Genomic DNA, 19103 nt, shown 5'->3' on the forward strand with positions numbered 1-19103 from the left:
TTTGGAGGTGTTTTGGGGTTTTTTTTTAGCCTAAGTCCACCACCAATCAATAGGCTATTAATCTAGAAATAAGAACCAGTGTATTAATCTCTGAAAATTATCAGCATTTTACATAAGCTCTTAAGTTCATAAACATCAACAGTAAAACACAAATCTTTGGATTAAGTGTTGATATTGAATGTTTTAGGATAAATTGTTGTCCTCTCACATTCTCCTCTAGCTCTCACTACTTGTTTTGACTCCAGGCTCCAATATTCCTGATTTTTACCACCATGTTCTGCTGTGTTCGTATGGCCAGGAGCCACAGGGCATTATGAAAAATAATGGGCAAGGAGTTGAACAGCTCAGCATGGTCACTGTTAGAAAGTTGATATGTGTATGACTATAGCTTCACGGCGTAACAGGTGAGATTCTGTGATTTCCACACACCTTGCAAGCTTGCTTATTTGCGGTTCCTTGGAAGAAACCATTGATGGTTTAATATAGAAGCTGTGTGTGCTTCTCATGTGATCTAGAGAAGTCTTGAGCCACAGGTTGATCACTCTGTCATTAAACTCAAGTACAGGTAGACGGTATCTAGGTGATGCTATCCACTTACCCCTCTGTATTTAGACAGATTTATTGGACTCAAAGTGTTATTGTCCATATCACAGTGTGTTTCTGTTCATTGAAGATGATTAACCTGAGCTTGGTGGTTCTCCAGACTCAAGTTTTCATCTTGGCAGATTATTTTAGTGGGCTCTTAGGAGACTAAGCACTGTTTCATTGTAGAATAGCATGCAACTCAAACACAGGGAAGTTCAGTGTGATCAGCAAAAAGCAAGACAGCTCATTTCTCTGGTGGAATGGCTTTATCACACAGCAAGGCATCCTTTGCACTTTGATCCTTCATCATGGGATATAAGAGCAGAGTTACAGTAAAGTGGTCCAGAAGTATCAGTATGAGTTTAAGTTACAGACAGGTGTAAAAATAAAGTGAAGTATTCTGCTCCAGCAAAGAATTACGTGATTTTTTTGTTTGCTTGCTTCCCCTTCTTTGAGTCCTGACTGGCTTGATTCTTTTATGGCTGCTGTCCCTGGGCCTCTAAAGTTTCTAGAAGTGCAGAAATCCGATGGCCACGTCATCATTATTGCTTTCCACAGGGATCAGTCTTCATCATGTGTCCATCCCATCACCCACCTCTGGAGAGACATAGTTTCTTTAAGAATATTATGTCAGAAAGGCTCTTTTGGGTTTGTGTTTCCTTAGGCAGCCATGACCCAGACGAAGATGATCCAACCAGTGTTCCATCAGTTATTGCCTTTGCTTTAGGCGTCGTATTCATACAGAAGCATGGATGTAGCTGGAGATATGCCTGCTTTTGTATGTTGTTGAAACTCTGAATTGCCATCTCTTCTGTTTGGCCAGTAAAAGACTCGCAGAGCTGCGTTGGGGACTTCTGTATCTGAAACACTTTGTATGTCCTTGATGCATCTTCATTCCCCCCCCCACCCCCCGGCCTTGTACAGATGTTCTGTCCTTTGGATCATTTTTGTGGCCCTCTCTGGATGTATATATTATTCCTAAGGATCCAGTGCTAGCTGTCCACTACCTCCCAAGTTACCCCATCACCACCGTGCTTTTGCAAAAGAAAATAGCAAGTGAGAAAAGAGAGGCAAACATAACATCCCTGTGGCTGCAGCTGATTGTCTGTTTCTCCCTGAGGTATTTATAAGCTGCATACTGGCAGGCTGGGGTGGGCAGTTGGCTCACCCTGACCTTGGAGGCTGAAAGGCTGACCAGCATTCCTGGGAGCCACGTGAGCACGACTGGCAGGAACAGCTGCAGCCAATGGAGATGCCTAGCAGTGGCTGCTCAGATTGAGTTTCACTCCAGTCACTTGAGATTTTTCTCTTTCTCCCCGTTGTGCTTTTCGTCTTTGTTTATGGGATTGGACAGGCAAATGCACTGGTGTAGTCTTAGTGAGCAAGACATTCGTTTAGTGGTTTTGGGATTCTACCTTCGTTGCCAAACAACCACTCCTTGCCATTGCCTTCCACAGCTCCAGCTGCCTGGCATGGCTGGGCTTTTATAGCTCCAAGCTTTCTGAGCACACAACCCGCCCTCCTGCATTAGGGCATTTTATGTTGTGTTCTCTCAGGCTTTTCATTTTTGCTGCATTTAGAGTTTAGTATATGAGGCTTTTTAATGCATGGGAGATGGGTCAGGACCAGACAAAGCAACAGATAGAAAAAGGACTCCATCTTTACCAATCTAATCAGACTGAAAAGGCTCTGCAAGTCTGGATGAGGGTTTTGGAGAAGTCTGCGGATCCTGCTGGCAGGTTTCGCGTTTTGGGTTGTCTCATCACTGCTCACGCAGAGATGGGCAGATACAAAGATATGCTGAAGGTAAGGCAAACTGGAGATGAATGCATGCAATTGTGTTGTACCCACAGCAGAGCATGACTGGAGATAAGAATGTAAAACAGGGCTTTTATACTGCATACAGTAAGATGTACTAGCTATTGGGAGCACGTTGTGAGCTGCCTTAATCGCTGTGTTGATAGCTCTAGCTTACAAGATACACAGAGTACAACTTCTTATTGGGTCTTATCCTTCAGGATTCCTAGGTTAATGAGGTTCTCTAGGTAATCATGGGGACCTTTCTTGATGTATTCTTCATGTAGGCACACCATGTGATGAAGCTTCAGAGAAAGGTATGAAAATAGAACCTTTACTCCAGCAAAAACTGTTTTCAGTGTGTACATCAGAATAGAGATCAAGTAGCTAGTGAAGAATAAGCAGTAGTCTTGTGAAGAGGTGTCTGTTATCTTGTTCAACTGCTTGGTATCCATCACACATCTGACATTGTTTTTATTACAATTGTTTGCATGGGGACTGATTAAGAGGGGAACAGAGATTCTTTGTTGGGAGTGGGAGGGGGTGGATGTTGAAAGATGTTCAAGGAGGAATCTGACAGCTGAGGTCAGAGAGGGGCTCCCAGTTGTGAGGACAGCATTGGAGAAAGGATACAGGGCTTGATCAGAGAGTGGTAAAAAGAAGCTGAAGCAACATACAAAAAAGCACGAGGATAAACACATTTGATGAAATGAATAAAAAGAAGCTGATGAATGGCTCTGAGAAGTCACAGGATGCATACATATAGTAGCAGACAGTGTTGGGGAGAGTGACTCAGGAATCTGGAGAACAGGACGGTGTTTTAACAGTCTTAAGTAGCTATCCCAGCCTGAAATAGGGTCTTATTAAAGGGCCTTGCCATTCTGATCTTTTTGGCTGCCTCTTACTAGACTAGTAATCATTCAGCATATAGCACAAATAGCGAAGGGGGTGCGCACATCTCATTTGAAAAACTGTATTTACCACCTCCTAGTATTAGGAAAAACAAATAGCTTCAGTCAAACTGAGTATTTTACACAGCAAGTTATCAAAGACAGAGGTTGGAAAACATTAGCATTAACCACGGAGAGAGGAAATAATGGGAAAAAAGGGTCTTGAATTAAACACGTGAAATTAACTGTGATTGAAGAAGAGTTATGACGCTCAGTCTCTCAGAGAGAAAAGTTGCTTCACGCCATGGAATCGAGAAGTAATGAAGAACTTACATAAAGGTAAGGGAATGCAGGAAAGAAAAAGCTAACATGTGCTAATGAGCCCACGTAGCAAGTTTCTTGAAATGCTAAGGAGAGGGTGCACATATACACCCAAGCATAAACAATTGTATTGGTTTTTACTTTGTGGAATATATAATGTGTTCTAGTGGCTTAAATTATTGTGTATTGCCATGTGCAAAAATGAAGCAGTTGGTGCCTTTAGGAATCGTTATCTGTAAATCTGACTGCTATTCTTTAATGAAAACACATATGGAGAAAATTGCTGAATATTTACCTTTGCTCTGAGTATTAATTCAAGCCAGCAGTGTGTTTGGTTCATCACAGAGCACAGAAGAGTCCCTACTCAAAAGAGCTTGAGGTCTAAAAGAAGAAAAGACTTAAAATTTACTAGAGTCATATGCAGAGAATCATAGAAGAAAAAAAAAACAAACCAATACTAGACTATAATTTGTTAGTATAAAATTGATGAAATAGCTTACTTAGTTTCTTTAATTGAGTACTTCAATATCTTAAGCCTTCCAGAGAAAGCAAAATTAATTATGTGAGCAAAAGAAAGCAGAGCTGACAGAGGTTTTCTGCCTCACCTGCTTCTCTTTAGGGTCATTTAACATTTTTTTTTCCACTAACTGCCAGCTCGATTTCCATGTCCGAGAGGCTGAAAAAGAGGTTTCTTCAGATTGCTCATGTGCATAGACTGCTTATTTGTAAACCTCCAGATAATTAATTGCTCATTGTATACAGCGCCACATGATGTATGCTGCCCTGCTCAGGGATGTGCCACTTCTCCAGTGCAGGATGCTACTCTGTGAGTGTTTGAGCTGTATTTCAGTAAATTACATGCCTTTTATAAACACGGTCTTTTCTACTTGAAGTTTGCAGTGGTGCAGATTGACACAGCACGGGAGCTGGAAGACCCAAATTACCTTACAGAGGGCTATCTAAACCTGGCTCGCAGCAATGAGAAACTCTGTGAATTCCAGAAAACAATATCTTACTGTAAGACATGCTTGAACATGCAGGGTACCACTGTGAGCCTGCAGCTGAACGGCCAGGTGAGCCTCAGCATGGGCAATGCCTTCCTGGGCCTCAGCATTTTCCAGAAGGCTTTGGAGTGCTTTGAAAAAGCTTTACGCTATGCACACAACAATGACGACAAGATGCTGGAGTGTCGAGTCTGCTGTAGCCTTGGGAACTTCTATGCCCAGATAAAGGTGCAGTAATCCAAGGGAGGGGAGGATGGGAGGGCAATTGCCTCATGGAAAGCACTGTGAATTTTAACTTACATCTGCTGTAGGATGAGAAGTGCTGACAGAACGTTCCAAGTTTAAATCTCTACACTGTAAAATCATCGCAGAACGTTCCTCTTCGCAGTAAGGATTGGTGGAATGCTTATGTAGTGCAGCAGAAGCAGCTGTGAATTGAAAAGATCGAGCTTAGCTTAGAAGATCACATCACAGGAGGCAGTGTCTGCAAGCAGGCAGAGCTCAAAGGATTCTAGCTGAACTACTGGTGGAGGCAAATAGTTATTCCAGGCAGGAATTGAGGGTGAGGTGATTTGCCAGTTCTAACTTCCATTATAAATGCAACAAATAATGTCTCTTCTTGAAAAAGCCTTGATTTTTGTCACTAATGGAAGACTCGCTAACTGAAGTATCTCACTTGAGAGTGGTTTAGATATCTTTAATGCTCTTAAGTACTTGTCATAAAACAAGATTTATTTCTAAATTTTTGTAGTGCAGAAAGGTGCTTGGATTTTTAAATTTTTTTTTTTTTTCATGTGTTTTAACTAGGTATTGTGGATTTGGTAAGGCTGTTATTATTTTGTTTCTGCTTCCTTATTTGGCTGAATAACCAGCCTCTGAGAGATCCTGACTTGCCATATGGAGAACATGAGGGCTCCGTGAATATGCTGAAAGCAGAGATAACATAAAACCAGAGACTGTTTTCAGGCTTCAGTTACAGAAGAGACCAAATGACTGTGGCAGCATACGGCTGCTGGCATACTATATAAAATTCATGTGCTGTGTCATTTCTCACATGTCCTGAAAATAGAGAGCAATATGAATTCAGCATATGGCAGTTCCACCTTCCACAGTTTGATATTCACATCAATAAAGAAAGCAGGGCACGTGGAAGAGGACAGGCAGGGGAAGAAGGGCGTACAGAAATCTGCTGGCTGTTGCAGTATTAGTAAATCAAAAACAGTTGCTTTTTTCCTTTTTTTTTTTTTTCTTTTTTTTTCTTTTGCTGTCACTACTGTCTGTCTGCCTTACAGGACTATGAGAAAGCTTTGTTCTTCCCATGTAAAGCAGCAGAGCTGGTGAATGACTATGGAGCAGGCTGGAGCTTGAAGTACCGTGCAATGAGCCAGTATCACATGGCAGTGGCCTATCGGAAGCTGGGGCGCTTGGCTGACGCTATGAACTGCTGTGAGGTACAGGGTGCAAGCAGACACAGCTGGTGGAGGTCTCTGCGGTGGGATCTTGCCTACAGGACAGGACTGGGAGGAAGAGGGAAGCCATGGCTTTCATACCTGACTCTAGATATTCCCACTGTCTCCCAGTCTCAAAGCTCTGGTTTTAGTAGTACTGTGTGCCTCAAAATTAGAGACGATGAGTGTCCTCTAGTTAGGAACATGAACAAGACTGTACTTCTGAGCTAGCTAAAAATGCTGTGCCGTTTCTCTGGAGCTGACCCTTCAATGGCTGCAGTACAGCTTGGCTCCATTTGTTCTGAGCCAGGAGCTCCCTTACTGAACAAAGGCAATTTCTTTCAGGAGTCCATGAAGATTGCCCTTCAGCATGGTGACCGGCCTCTGCAGGCACTGTGTCTGCTGTGCTTTGCTGATATTCATCTCAGTCGCAGAGATGTCCAGGTACAGCTACCATGAAGGACTGAAGGGGTGGGAAGAGGGTGTGAAAAGCAGGCCATAGCAAAATATGTGTTTTCCTCCCTGCCACTGCAGACAGCCTTTCCCCGGTATGATTCTGCCATGAGCATCATGACAGAGATTGGAAACCGCCTGGGTCAGATCCAGGTGCTGCTAGGAGTGGCAAAGTGCTGGATGATCCAGAAGGAGCTGGACAAGGTCAGTAATGGACTTGTTTCTGCATAAGTCTTTTAGATGAGATGAGAGCAGTCATTTTCTGAGCTGAATGCTCATCAGATGCATAGAGACCTGTCCCCCTTTGTTCTACCAACAGTCTCTTGCTTGTGCAATTGCATTTCTCCAGATGGTTGCTCTCAGCCAGGAATTTGCTGCTTAACAGTATGAACATCCATTCTGAGTTAGGCTAGTGACTTGCAGAAGTGTCTCATTAGTCAGTCCTGATGACTTTTAAACACTACACTGAGAAACCAGCATTGAGGGAAGGAAGTCTGCTTCTGCCACTGCAGGCAATCAGCTTATGCTCTAAAATAGATTCTGCTGCCTACTCTCTAGCAATATGACTAAGCTTATTACTGTGGTGATATTTAGACAGCCCTACAGCTCCACCATGTGCTTTGCAGACAGATATGACCACGAATTCCTGGAGAAAATAAAGGTATATAAAATGTGACGTGAAGCAGAGAAATGAGCAGAAAAGGATTTGAGAACAGACAATGGGTCAATATAGTATAAGAGGGTGAGTTTGACTGTTTTGAAAGTGCTTAGGCAGTATATATGTCTTAAAATCCAGATTGTACAAGATGCAGCAGATCCAACTGTTAGTGGGCTGGAGAAGGGAATGCTCAAAAGTTAGTCTTCCATGCTGAAGGACCCAGAATGTCAATATAGTGACACAATGGGATGCCATTTGGGGTGTAGACATCTGAAGTTACACTCTTACCAATAATGAGAGACACAAAGTATGGGAGGTAAAATGAAGCTTCTCAGAAGGAAAGCAAGCATGTACCTGTCAGAAAAAAACATGTTCAAAGTGCAGTCGGTATCTGAGTTCCCTACAGCAGGAAATCAATTGGGTAAAATAGACCTCGCAATCTTAGTAAGTAAAAACCATTTGCATTGGAAGAAGAAACTGTAGACTTCAAAACTTTGCCTAATGAAACCTCAGATATCATGTATCTCTCATATATCATAGTCAAAACTATGGGACAGGACGCAGGTAGGCCTCTATACAAAAAAATGTTCAGAGCACTCATCTAATCTCTGCGCTCCCTCGTCCCACCTTCAGCCATTGCCATCCTCTGGTATCACAGGCAGATCTCTGTGAAACCCTGGCAAGGGCTTTGCAGAGATCCATAATCCTACTGACACCCATAGAAGAAGGGAATGAGTCTAATGAGTTTTGGTTTCTGCTCCAAGCATTAGAAGCAAGTCTGTCCTAATGGTCAAACCTTATGCCCATCATCCCAAACATGACCTCCTTAAATGTCAAGGCACCGAATGCTTGACCAAGGCTGTTCCTCAGCTTACCCATCCCAGTTTCCATTTCTCAGGCTGCTCCATCCCAGTATCAGTTACTTAAGAAAGCTTTCCATTTGCAGATTCCCTATTCTTATCCTGGCCTTCTTGGAGCTTCCAGTTTCCTCAGACAGTCCCAGTTTCCTTTCATTGCATGTAGTTAATACTGTGTCTATTCCAGTTCCTCCCCAGCTGATGTGGCAGCCTATTTGCCCAAACTCTCGCGCAGTCTGTGTTCCTCTCTAAGACAAACTGTCCCCTGTACTTCTCAGCACCTCTTCCTTCCAACTCATATGCTTCACCTTCTTAATCCTAGTAATTAATTTCAACTTTTTCAGTATACAGTCACTTTTCCTAGGCACACCTCTCAGAAATATCTTTTCTGCTTCCCATCGGCTCCTGTCTACTTCCTCTGAAAGTTGCTTATCCTAGGCTGTTGCTGCCACAGATTTAATGCCATCTCCTCTATATTCAAAGTGCATTCTTTCATCTCATGTGGTTCTCAACTCCAATAACTTGGCATTACTACTATTCAAGTGTAGAAATTTGATGATATTCCTCATCAATATTGCGGTTCAGGGGAAGTGTCGTCTTCCCCCTTAACAAACCTGATGTGGGTTTCTGTAGTTCTGGGAAATGGAGACTGGGTATCAGAACAGCGGGTAACACTGGCATGGAGGGGAAAGTAGAGATTCATTTGGTGTAACAGTTGTCGTGCTAAACACTTTCCTTCAAGCTGAAAAAGATTACTTGCAGTACACTTCTACAGTGTGCTATGTGGAGGGAGGACAAAGTTGATGCATGAAGAGCAAGACAAAAATGGAAAAGCATGTTCGTAGTGCTGATCCCTTCCTCTTGTAAAAATGAAATAGGAGTTGCTCAAAGAGATTGGGCCTGTAAGGCAGGATGGGGACAAGACTTGCTTTCATTACATTTCATCCCAACCCTGAAGACTGTGTGACTGAATTTAGATAAGTGTATTCACTCTGCTTAGAAACCCCAGCCTCTGCCAGCATCATAGCCCTTCTTTGCATGATGTGGCTAGGACAGAAAGGATGTTCTCAGGTTATCTGTGTGGGGTTTATTTTCTTTGTTTTCTTTAGAAACAAAGCTTTTCTTCTGGATGACCTTTTGGTGGGATATATCTACCAGCCAGCCATGTATTCAGGGTTGCAGGGATGTTTGTTCATCTAAATTGCACTCTGTATCTCTTTACTTCTTTCAGTTCCTGTCAGGGCATTCATACACGTATGTTTTTGATATATCAGACTGAGAATTGATAATATATGCTCTCCTCCATTCACAGGCCCTGGAAAGCATTGAAAAAGCACAGGAACTGGCAGAGGGACTAGGGAACAAGGTAGGATCCTATAGCTTCTCTTCATTACTTTCTCTAGTCTTCAGTCAGGTAATTCAGTAAGCCAAGCATCCAGACTTGTAATTGCATACTAATGTGTCTACATTAACCAAGTGATGCTTTGCTGTGTTTAGTTACGGGCACTGGCATCAACGTGCAGGTCCGAGAAGTGAGGAAGGGGTTACAGCGGGAGATAATGGGGAGCATTAAAAACGCAATGCGAAGCAACTGCAGAGCTGGAGGATTAGGGATCTCCTCTTGAAGAACACTTTTGTCCTGTGCCACAGCTGAACTGAGTGCTGGCTGCAGGCAGAGGGAGGTGAAATGCAATGTATGTTGTGGATAGCTCAGGAACACCATTTCGATGAAAAAGCATCAGAGTGCTTCAAAGCCGGTGTCCCCTTTAGTGATGCAGAAAAATAGGATTAATGGCAGGAAGTGCTGCGAGACCAAATGTCCTTAAGACTGATCCTGTCCCTTTTGTGCTGACGCTTCTCTAGCTGACTGACTGGGGCCATAGTGGTCCTGTCCCTTTGCTACTGCTCTGTCTTCACCTTGTTCATTTTTCTTGTTTCTGCCTCTCATGCGCAGCTTGGTCTGCTGAAGCTCCACTGTCTGTGTGAAAGGATCTATCGCACTAAGGGGCAGCAGCGAGAATTGCGTGACCATGTAGTGAAGTTCCATGAATGCGTGGAGGAGATGGAGCTGTACTGTGGCATGTGTGGAGAGTCTATTGGGGAGAAGAACAACCAGCTGCAGGCGCTGCCTTGCTCCCACTTCTTCCACTTGAAGTAATGAGCTGGAAATACTAAAGATCTTTGCCCTTATGTTAGAGCAGGGAGCAGTTCGTGCCCAGAACAGAACAGCTGTGTGTGCTCTTCCCCAGGTGTTCCACAGGATCTCATTAGCCACAGCTTGAGAGGGTGAGATTTAGTCATAACGTCCTTGCAGGCAATTGGCTCAGTTCACAATGATCTCGTTTAATTCCTCTTGGGAGATCTCTTCTCCCACAGGTGGCTTGACCCCCTCCATGTCACTCTGGTAGGTGAGATGTAAGGAACTGAGTACGGCATTCAGTCTGTCACTGTGCTGCTGTCACGGAGGATACCTTAGTTGTACATGGCGTTATTTTTAATTCCAGAAATTAAGCATACAGCATCATGGTAACACTACAGCACTACGGCACTGCCCGCAGAGCCTGGGGGGCTGCACTCCCTACCTGCTTCCTCTGGTAGAGGAACGCGGTGCTGCAGTGCTTGCACCGGCCCCGCACACAGGAGATCTCAGGGCTGTCCAGGCCCCCATCCACCCGCCCGCCTTCGTTCGCAGGTGCCTGCAGACCAACGGGACGCGGGGCTGCCCCAACTGCCGCCGGCTGTCGGTGAAACCCGGATACGTGTGACCGGCACTACGGACACTACGAGGCACAACGCCTCGTGCCGCCTCCCTCGGCTGAGCTGTGTACCCGCACCCACCGCAATAAACTGTCCGCCACCAGCCCGTCTGTGCCGCACGTTACGGGGTGGGCAAGGGGAGGGAGGGGAGCGCCGCCCCCATAGTATCATCATAGTATCAGTGTCTCATAGTCTGGTGCGGGTTGGAAGGGACCTTAGAGATCATGGAGTCCAACCCCCGGGATTCGAGCCTCTGTGTAGCAGAGCGGCACTTCTACCACTTGCGCCACAGGGGGGATTCGAACCCAGGGCGTCCGGTGTTGCAAAGTGGCGTCCTTAACCACTGCGCCACCGGGGCACACATGGCACCGCCCCGCACCAACATGGCGGCGGGGCCATCACGCAGCACATTTGGCCGGAGCACGTGACCCGCGCGGTGACCGCCACCTTCCCGCCGGCAGATTCGCCACGGGAGGGGGCAGCGCCGCGGGGCGCTGAGTGACCGGGGTCGCGGCGGGGCTGCACGGCTACACGGCTCTGCGGAGCGCACTGCGCCTGCGCAACGCACCGCTGGGTCCGCCGGGAGGAATCTGCTGTGAGGAATCTGCCGTGTGCTGCACTCTCACTGAGGGAAAGATGGCGTCCGTGTGGGATGAGTCGGAGGTGCGGGCCGGGCCGGGCCGGGCCGGGCCGGGCTGGGGGGGCGAGGGGCCGGGCCGGGGATCGGGGCTGACCGTGCCGTTGTGCCCTGCAGGATGGCGTGGGAGAAGAGGTGCTGAAGATGTCTACGGAGGAGATCGTGCAGCGCACCCGCCTGCTCGACAGCGAGATCAAGGTAAAGCGGCTGGGCCCGGGGCCCGGGAGTTAAACAGGACAAGGCCTAGGCCTGTCCCAGGATAATATAGATAAATTCATCTTATTTTTAAGCTGTAGAATGTATTAAGCGTAAGCAGCTTTTTCCATTTGATAGTAAGAGCATCATACTCAAAGTAGCAGAAATATTTTTGGGCACGCTCCCTTCATGCAGGCTTGGAAACATTCCTCGAATGCTTCCAAGACCATTAGAATTAAATTTCTATATATTTTTTCCTTTTTATATAACAGATTCTTTCTCAATTCTTGCAATAGTTTTGTCCAGTTAATAATTGTGTTACAGTACAATATTGTGCTTAACATCAAGAGTTTGAAACAGTTCATAGAGAAGGATGGATTTTCCATTACATAGACCCCCGTCAGCCAGTTCAGGTGCAGACAGCTCAGAGACCTTGTGGTTTTGCTGCCCATGGGGCTCCCAGAGCTGGCAGGCTGTGACAGCAGCTGGGAGCAGGAGCACAAAGTGAGTGGCTGCCTCTCAGACAGCACCGAGAACCACCCATGTTAGGTGTGGTAATTGTGGATATAAATGTATTTGTTGTTGGCTGGGGATTACAGAACTTTATCTTCTATTTGATTTTCCTTCTAGTTAGTAGAAAAATTCACTGTAAAGTTAAAATGACATGATGATGAGGTGTAAGAAATGTAAGTTATCTACCACGCGCCCAACATACTTTGGTTTGTGTTTCAATTTCCTGGTGTTTTTTGTTGTTGTTGTTATTAGAAAGGTTTTATATCATATTGAAGTCCTCTGAGCCATAAATGGCAGGTCATAAATTGAAAAAAATGAGAGGTTTCTTGGGGCACCAGGAGCCTTTTGCCTATGAGGGCAGTGAGGACAGTGCAGCAGGTTGTGCAGAGGAGCTGTAGTGCCCATGGTGCAGTCCTGTCCTTAGGAGCTTTCTAGATTCAGCTGGGTAAAGTCCTGAGCAATATGGTATGAGTGCAGCTGGCCCTGCTCTCAGCAGGTAGAGGTAGAGGCCCCCAGAGGTCCACCCCCTCAGCATAAGTTGGTCTATGAGCCCAAGTTGTACTTTGCTTTGCTGTCATACTGTTGGGAGATAAGTAATGGATATTACTCTAGAGTTGGGTGATTTGATTTTTATGGAGAACAAGAAGTGTTTTTCTCTACAGAAGTAAGAGATGTGTTTGTTTCTTATATGTAGGTCTTGATATGAATGGTCTTGTAGACGAAGGCAGCACCTGCATTTTTATTTGTTCCACTGGAAGCAGTGATGCTGCATCCCCTTGCAAAGGTGCTGCTAGTCCCACTGCTTCCCACTGAGCTCAGTGGACACAAGCCCTGATTCTGCCATTCCCTGTTGATGTTCTGGTTGTTTTGATGTGTCACTGTAATACTTTCAGTTCAGGGTGTTGCTGACCACTGCAGCACACAATTCTTTAATCTCAGCAACAAATAATTTCCAAATGGATGCATATAGATGTGTGTGTGTGCATGTTTATTTAGCTCTGTATCTATCTATCTATCTATCTATCTATCTATCTATCTATCTATCTATCTATCTATATTTCTAGGCCAGTGCCATCAGGGGATTTAGGTTAATTTATTTCGAACAAGGCCTACTGATAACAGATAGGGTCTACTTGACTTAAAGCGGGGAAAGGATCGTAGCCCAGTAGTTAGTGAGGCTCACTGAGAGGGCTTTAAATTAGCTTTAAAGGGGAGAGGGGATAAAATCAGGCTTGCTAGAGAGGAGCCTAGGGGCAGCATGGCAGGGCTAGGGTGAGACTGGCAGCCCAGCTGAGGTGCGTCTACACCAGTGCATGCATCGATAACAAACAAGTGAAGCTAGAAGCCATTGCACGACAGGAAAAGTACAACTTAGTCACCATCAGTGAAACATGGTGGGAACGTTCTTGGGACTGGAGTGCTGCAGTGGAGGGCTGTGAGCTCTATAGGAGGGATAGGCACAGAAGGAGGTGCAGTGGGGTGGATTTTTATGTTAGGGAGTGTTTTGGTGTTGTAGAGCTTAACACTGGGAGTAGGATCAGGTCCCTGTGGGTGAGGATCAGGGGAAAGAGCAACAAGGCTGACGTCCCATGGGAGCTTGTTACAGAGACAGCTGGCACAAGTCACACAATCACTGGCACTTGTTCTTGCAAAAGACTTCAGCTTACCTGGTACTTGCTGGAAATTGGATACAGCCCAGCAGCAGCAGTTTAGGAGGTTCGTGGAGTGTGTAAAAGATCCTTCCTGACACAGCTGGTAAGAAATCCTGCCAGGGAAGTGCCCTGTGAGACCTGCTGTTCACATACATATAGAGAAGGATCAGTGGGAGGTGTGGTCAGAAGCTGTCCTGGGCATAGTGAGCACAATACAGTTGAGTTCTTTTCTTGAAGAATTCAAGAGGGAGGTCACCAAAACTGCTACTTTGGACTTCCAAAGGGCTGTTGTTAAACTCTTTAGGATTCTGGTTGGGAGAATCCCTTGGGAGTCAGTCCTGAAGGGCAGAGGTGTCCGGAAAGGCTGGACATTCCTCAGGAAGGAAATCTTAAAGGCGAGGAACAGGCTTGTCCCCCTGTGCTGTGAGCTGAGCCAAACTGCAACCCTGTGAGCTGATGTGTTGATCAGGGTAAATGTATCCAGTGACACTGGGGAGAAAGGAATGGTAGATATTACTTAGGCTAATTTGATGACTGTTTCTATTTTTATATTACTCTTTAGCTCCATTGTCTCCCCTGCCTTACATTTTTACAATTATTGTACTCCCAGAATAACATACATTGTATGTTTCCATGCTGTTGTGATTTCTACCTCTTTCTTCTGCATACTGATTCCAGATCATGAAGAGCGAAGTGCTGAGAGTGACCCACGAGCTTCAGGCCATGAAAGATAAGATCAAAGAGAACAGCGAGAAGATCAAAGTGAACAAAACTCTGCCGTACCTGGTCTCAAATGTTATTGAGGTGAGTGCTTTTCTGGAGCAAAGAGAGAAGTGTACATTTGTGTCAGGGAGGAAAAGTGATAGGAAGCCCATTGGTAATTGGAGACACGGTGTTTGACAGACTATTTCTGATCCTGAAGTCAAGTCACTTCTGGGTTTTTCTGCTGGTTTTATTTATGACCTGGCATTGTATATCACTTGCCTGCTTCACGTCTGGGTCATTTCTTGGGGAGGTATTAGCTACTGGGCTTCTGTACGTAACACAGCTAGTGGAGGTGACACAGCCCCACTTAGTGTAGACCTGAGTAAATGAAATATAGCAGGGTGATTGAAAGCAGTGGGTCTGCTACTTGTAAATCTGTACTCTATTGCCAGCTTTGCAAGAAGATGAGTTCTGCAGTTAAAACAGCAGGAGTTAAGAAACACTAATCAAAAAGATTTTTAAGAGTTATACAGAAAGAAAGAAAGAAGAGAATGGACTGGAATTAACAAATTTTCAGGTGGTTTTCTTCATAACTAATACACATCAGGTGGCAGTCCCTGCACACTCAGGGACTTGCCAGCCATGTTGCAGCTTCTGTCCCTTAACTGCACTGGTATTTTAGGATAAGAGGTAACGGCCTCAAGTTGTGCCGGGGGAGGTTCAGGTTAGATGTTAGGAAGAATTTCTTATCAGAAGGAATGGTGAGGCACCCAGATGGGCTGCCTCCATCCATGGTGGTTTTCAACAAGTGTGTGGATGTTGTTCCTGGACATGGTAAGGACGGGCTGACGGTTGGACTTGGTGGTCTTACTGTCTTCTCCAACCTTTATCATTCTGTGATTTTATTCACAGCATCTTCTTGTCCCTGCCTGCACTGGTTGTTTTAAGAGGTCAGCTGAGATAACTTTGCAAATCTTCTGAAAGTGCAGATGTAACACGGTGTCGTTTTTGTGAATCAATCTATTTATCTGATTTTATTTTATTTTTTTAAAGCATAGGCAGTTCTCAACTTTGGAAAACAAGGATTGGTTGGTATCAGTGTTTTAGATCTTAATGTAAGTTGCTGTAAGGAGAAAAGCAATCGGTGCCTTTAGCTGCTGCTTTGTTCTGGGCTGTATAGTGTCTTTTTCTGTGCTGCTGCGTGAGGAAAGGAAATGATAAATATTTATAAGGTACTTCAGTGCTTTCAAGATTCTACTGCAAATAAAAATTCCTGTTTCCATTTTGCATACTCCATGTAACTTAGAAACCATTAGTCTGGTTACATTATAGGGAAGATTTTTTACTCTGGTTTTCAGCTATTGGATGTTGACCCCAATGACCAGGAGGAGGATGGAGCGAATATTGACCTGGATTCCCAGAGAAAGGGCAAGTGTGCTGTCATCAAGACCTCTACACGGCAGGTAAGGGCCACGTGTCCAGTTAGGTGTGAGGAGCAGCCAGAAGTTACACTGGTCTGTTACTTGGTGAGGTTGGTCACCTCACCAATAGGGATGTAAATAAAGCAGGGATGTTTAATGCCATCTTTGCCTCTGTCTTTAACACTTATGATGGGCACTGGGGCCTCCAGAGCCCTGAGGTGGGGGACAGTGACTAAAGGGAACGGTCAGCTCCCAGGCAGCTCTGAACTTTGGGATTTGCTGCTCCAACTGAATGAACATAAGTCTATGGGGCCCAGCGGGATTCATCCCAGGGTACTCTGAGAGCTGGCTGATGTCATTGGGAGACCTTCAGGAGTATTTTTTCAGTGATGCTGGGAATCTGGAGAGGTCCCAGTTGTCTAGAAGCTGCCAAGTATTGTCCTAATTCTCAGGAAGGGCGACAAAGAAGGGCTTGGTATTGACAGGCCTGCCACTGCCTGGTAAAATCATGGATTTTATTCTGGAAATTACTGAGGAATACTTGAAAGACAATGCAGTCATTGGTTACAGCCAGCACAGGTTCACAGGTTCTTTGATTCTATGAGTGCTGTAAAGTTCCTTGTCCCAGTACAGATGGCTTTGCTTACTGTAATGCCTGTCTTGTAGACATACTTCCTGCCTGTTATCGGGTTGGTTGATGCTGAGAAGTTGAAGCCTGGAGATCTGGTGGTGAGTGTTGTTGTTGTGACTGTTAGCTGTGATGTTGGCCAGAAAATTGCACGTGCCTTTTCCTTTAGAAGGGACACCATCGGTTCAGGTCTTGCTGAGATCGCTTTTGTACTAAAATTTGGATTTAGAATAACTGGCTGCAATAATATTTGTAGTATAGAAAAGTCATGTTGGAGAGCCTATTTCTACAGACAGTTAAGTGCCCAGAATTTAGCTGTCTACCTGTTTTATTGGGCCTCTTCCTTCTAAAATATGCCAGACCAGTTGTTGTGTTGTCCCCCTTGCCAAGCTGTTGTGATCTGATGAATGCTAGTATTGGAGCTGGTCAAACCTGCATCCTGGAGGTCTAGTGGATCACCTCTGATTATGTGTGCTTTGATTGCTATCTGAAGGGCCTGGTAAAAGCAAAGAACTCGTGTGTTGTAGGGTGTGAACAAGGACTCTTACTTGATCTTGGAGACTCTGCCTACTGAATATGATTCACGGGTGAAAGCCATGGAAGTGGATGAGAGACCCACAGAGCAGTACAGCGACATTGGAGGGCTCGATAAACAAATCCAAGAGGTGATACCAGTGTGAATGAGGACAGCAGGCTTTGAACTTCCTAAACGGGGCAGCCTGGGTTTGTGAAGTTTGGTTTTGAGTGAACATTTTTCTTTTGCTGTAGCTTGTGGAGGCCATCGTCCTGCCCATGAATCATAAGGAAAAATTTGAGAACTTGGGTATACAGCCTCCCAAAGGAGTCCTTATGTATGGGCCTCCAGGAACAGGGAAGACGCTTCTAGCTCGAGCGTGTGCTGCCCAGACCAAGGTAAAAGGAACCTTTGAATACTTACTCTGTGGCAGAACACTAACTGAGAAGGAGAGACAACATCTCCAAGGGGAAAGGGAGTTTACCTATAAGCTGGTGTTATGAGGGTTGGGACTTTTCTTGTTTACTTGGTTGTTTTAATTAAGGCTTTTCTGTAGAATTCAGGTTTGGCACTACTGAAAAATAACCAAAACTAGACATAGGATTGTCTTTCACTTCCCAGGCTACATTCCTGAAACTGGCAGGGCCACAACTTGTGCAGATGTTCATCGGTGATGGAGCCAAGCTGGTACGAGATGCATTTGCTCTAGCCAAGGAAAAAGCTCCTTCCATCATCTTTATTGATGAACTGGATGCCATTGGCACTAAAAGGTGAGGTACATGCTGCGAAGCCCTTAGGAGCTGTGTAGCTGTCTCCTCTGCCTAAGGAGTCCAGCTGATCTTTCTTTTTTCCCCTCATTTTCTCCTCAGGTTTGATAGTGAAAAGGCTGGTGATCGGGAAGTGCAGAGGACCATGCTGGAGCTGCTTAATCAACTTGATGGTTTCCAGCCCAATACACAAGTCAAGGTTGGGATCTAGCAGAGTGCTGCTGAGGGCAAGGGCATTTTATTAGGGGCTGTAAAACAGTGTCCAGGGATGAAACTTGGTGGATCCTTGGGGACAGGAGAGGCCTGTCCTCCAGGTGCCTCAGGCTGATAACCATACTTGTACTTAGGTGATTGCTGCAACCAACCGTGTTGATATCTTGGACCCAGCATTGCTCCGCTCTGGACGACTGGATCGCAAGATTGAGTTCCCGATGCCTAATGAGGAGGCCAGAGCCAGAATTATGCAGATCCACTCACGCAAAATGAATGTCAGGTATGGGATAGGTGTGATCTGGGGCTGTGTTTGTCACTAATGCTGATGGTATTTCAGGGCTGTGGAGGGGTAGGTATCCTCCTCTGGGGAGAAACCCAAGGGAGCTAAGGAAGCTCTGTACACTGCTTTTGTTTGGCAAGTCCTCAGACTTCTTTTTCCCCCCTCTAATCAGCCCTGATGTGAACTACGAGGAACTGGCTCGCTGCACAGATGATTTCAATGGAGCCCAGTGCAAGGCTGTATGCGTCGAAGCGGTAAGTAATCCTCTAGAGCATCCAGCACTCATAGGAGGGAAGTAAGAAAGCTAGAGTGGTGCTAATTAACGTAAACCTTGCTAAAATACGTCTTGTTGGGCAGGGGATGATTGCCCTCCGCCGCGGAGCTACAGAGCTCACCCACGAGGATTACATGGAAGGAATCCTAGAGGTTCAAGCAAAGAAAAAAGCCAATCTGCAGTACTATGCCTGATCTCTGCCCAGTCAAGGCAGTGCCTGTGGCAGAGGACAGGACTAGACTGGACTGTACCACTTATTTTCTGTCTGGAAAAAATAAAGCATTTTTTCCCCCTCTATAAACGGTGATGTGTTGGGGCTGTTGCCCTCATTCAGTGGCTCTACATTGACAGAAGGGAAGGTAAGAAGCTCCTGTCCTCAGCACCTGTCATGCTGCCTATGGATTAAATCCTGCTCTGCTACTTCAGGAGGACCACCAGGTAATACTGCTGTAAGTGTACTTTGGACTCTGTGCTCTGCTGCTCGGCCAGCAGCCCCTGGTTTTATGCGTGCAGTCAGCGAATGGGCTGTACACC

The 19103-nt window shown here is 45.4% G+C and overlaps 3 protein-coding genes across 6 annotated transcripts in view; all 3 read left to right on the forward strand.

Annotated features, from left to right (window-relative positions):
* Positions 1-4623, forward strand: part of CELF1 (CUGBP Elav-like family member 1) — a 57026-nt gene extending 52403 nt beyond the window's left edge. Inside the window, exon 14 of the mRNA XM_032445111.2 lies at positions 4487-4623. The gene's annotated coding sequence lies outside the window, so the exon portion shown is untranslated. The remainder of the gene's footprint in view (positions 1-4486) is intronic.
* RAPSN (receptor associated protein of the synapse) lies at positions 1854-11251 on the forward strand. Of its 4 annotated transcripts, none has more exons than XM_015864444.3 (8): positions 1854-2391; positions 4487-4825; positions 5890-6048; positions 6391-6489; positions 6580-6702; positions 9326-9379; positions 9968-10167; positions 10706-10876. In XM_015864444.3, the coding sequence occupies exons 1-8, from the start codon at positions 2176-2178 to the stop codon at positions 10776-10778; spliced, it is 1263 nt and encodes a 420-aa protein (XP_015719930.1). In that variant the 5' UTR covers positions 1854-2175; the 3' UTR covers positions 10779-10876. The 4 variants fall into 4 exon arrangements, with proteins under 4 accessions (XP_015719930.1, XP_085404944.1, XP_085404942.1 ...); XM_085548818.1 differs by having other exon boundaries at positions 1914-2391; positions 4487-4666; XM_085548816.1 differs by lacking the exon at positions 9968-10167 and having other exon boundaries at positions 1916-2391; positions 10706-11251.
* A 137-nt stretch (positions 11252-11388) lies between these two features.
* On the forward strand, positions 11389-18870 carry PSMC3 (proteasome 26S subunit, ATPase 3). The gene is made up of 12 exons (XM_015864465.3): positions 11389-11433; positions 11525-11605; positions 14446-14571; positions 15831-15935; positions 16560-16622; positions 17049-17186; positions 17290-17433; positions 17657-17805; positions 17905-18001; positions 18150-18295; positions 18468-18549; positions 18653-18870. Exons 1-12 carry the CDS (start codon positions 11407-11409, stop codon positions 18761-18763), a joined length of 1269 nt encoding a protein of 422 aa, XP_015719951.1. The 5' UTR covers positions 11389-11406; the 3' UTR covers positions 18764-18870.
* Positions 18871-19103: the final 233 nt, after the last annotated feature.

Source organism: Coturnix japonica, chromosome 5 (genome assembly GCF_054131305.1).
Source record: "Coturnix japonica strain WE chromosome 5, WE-NBRP24, whole genome shotgun sequence".
NCBI lineage: Eukaryota > Metazoa > Chordata > Aves > Galliformes > Phasianidae > Coturnix > Coturnix japonica.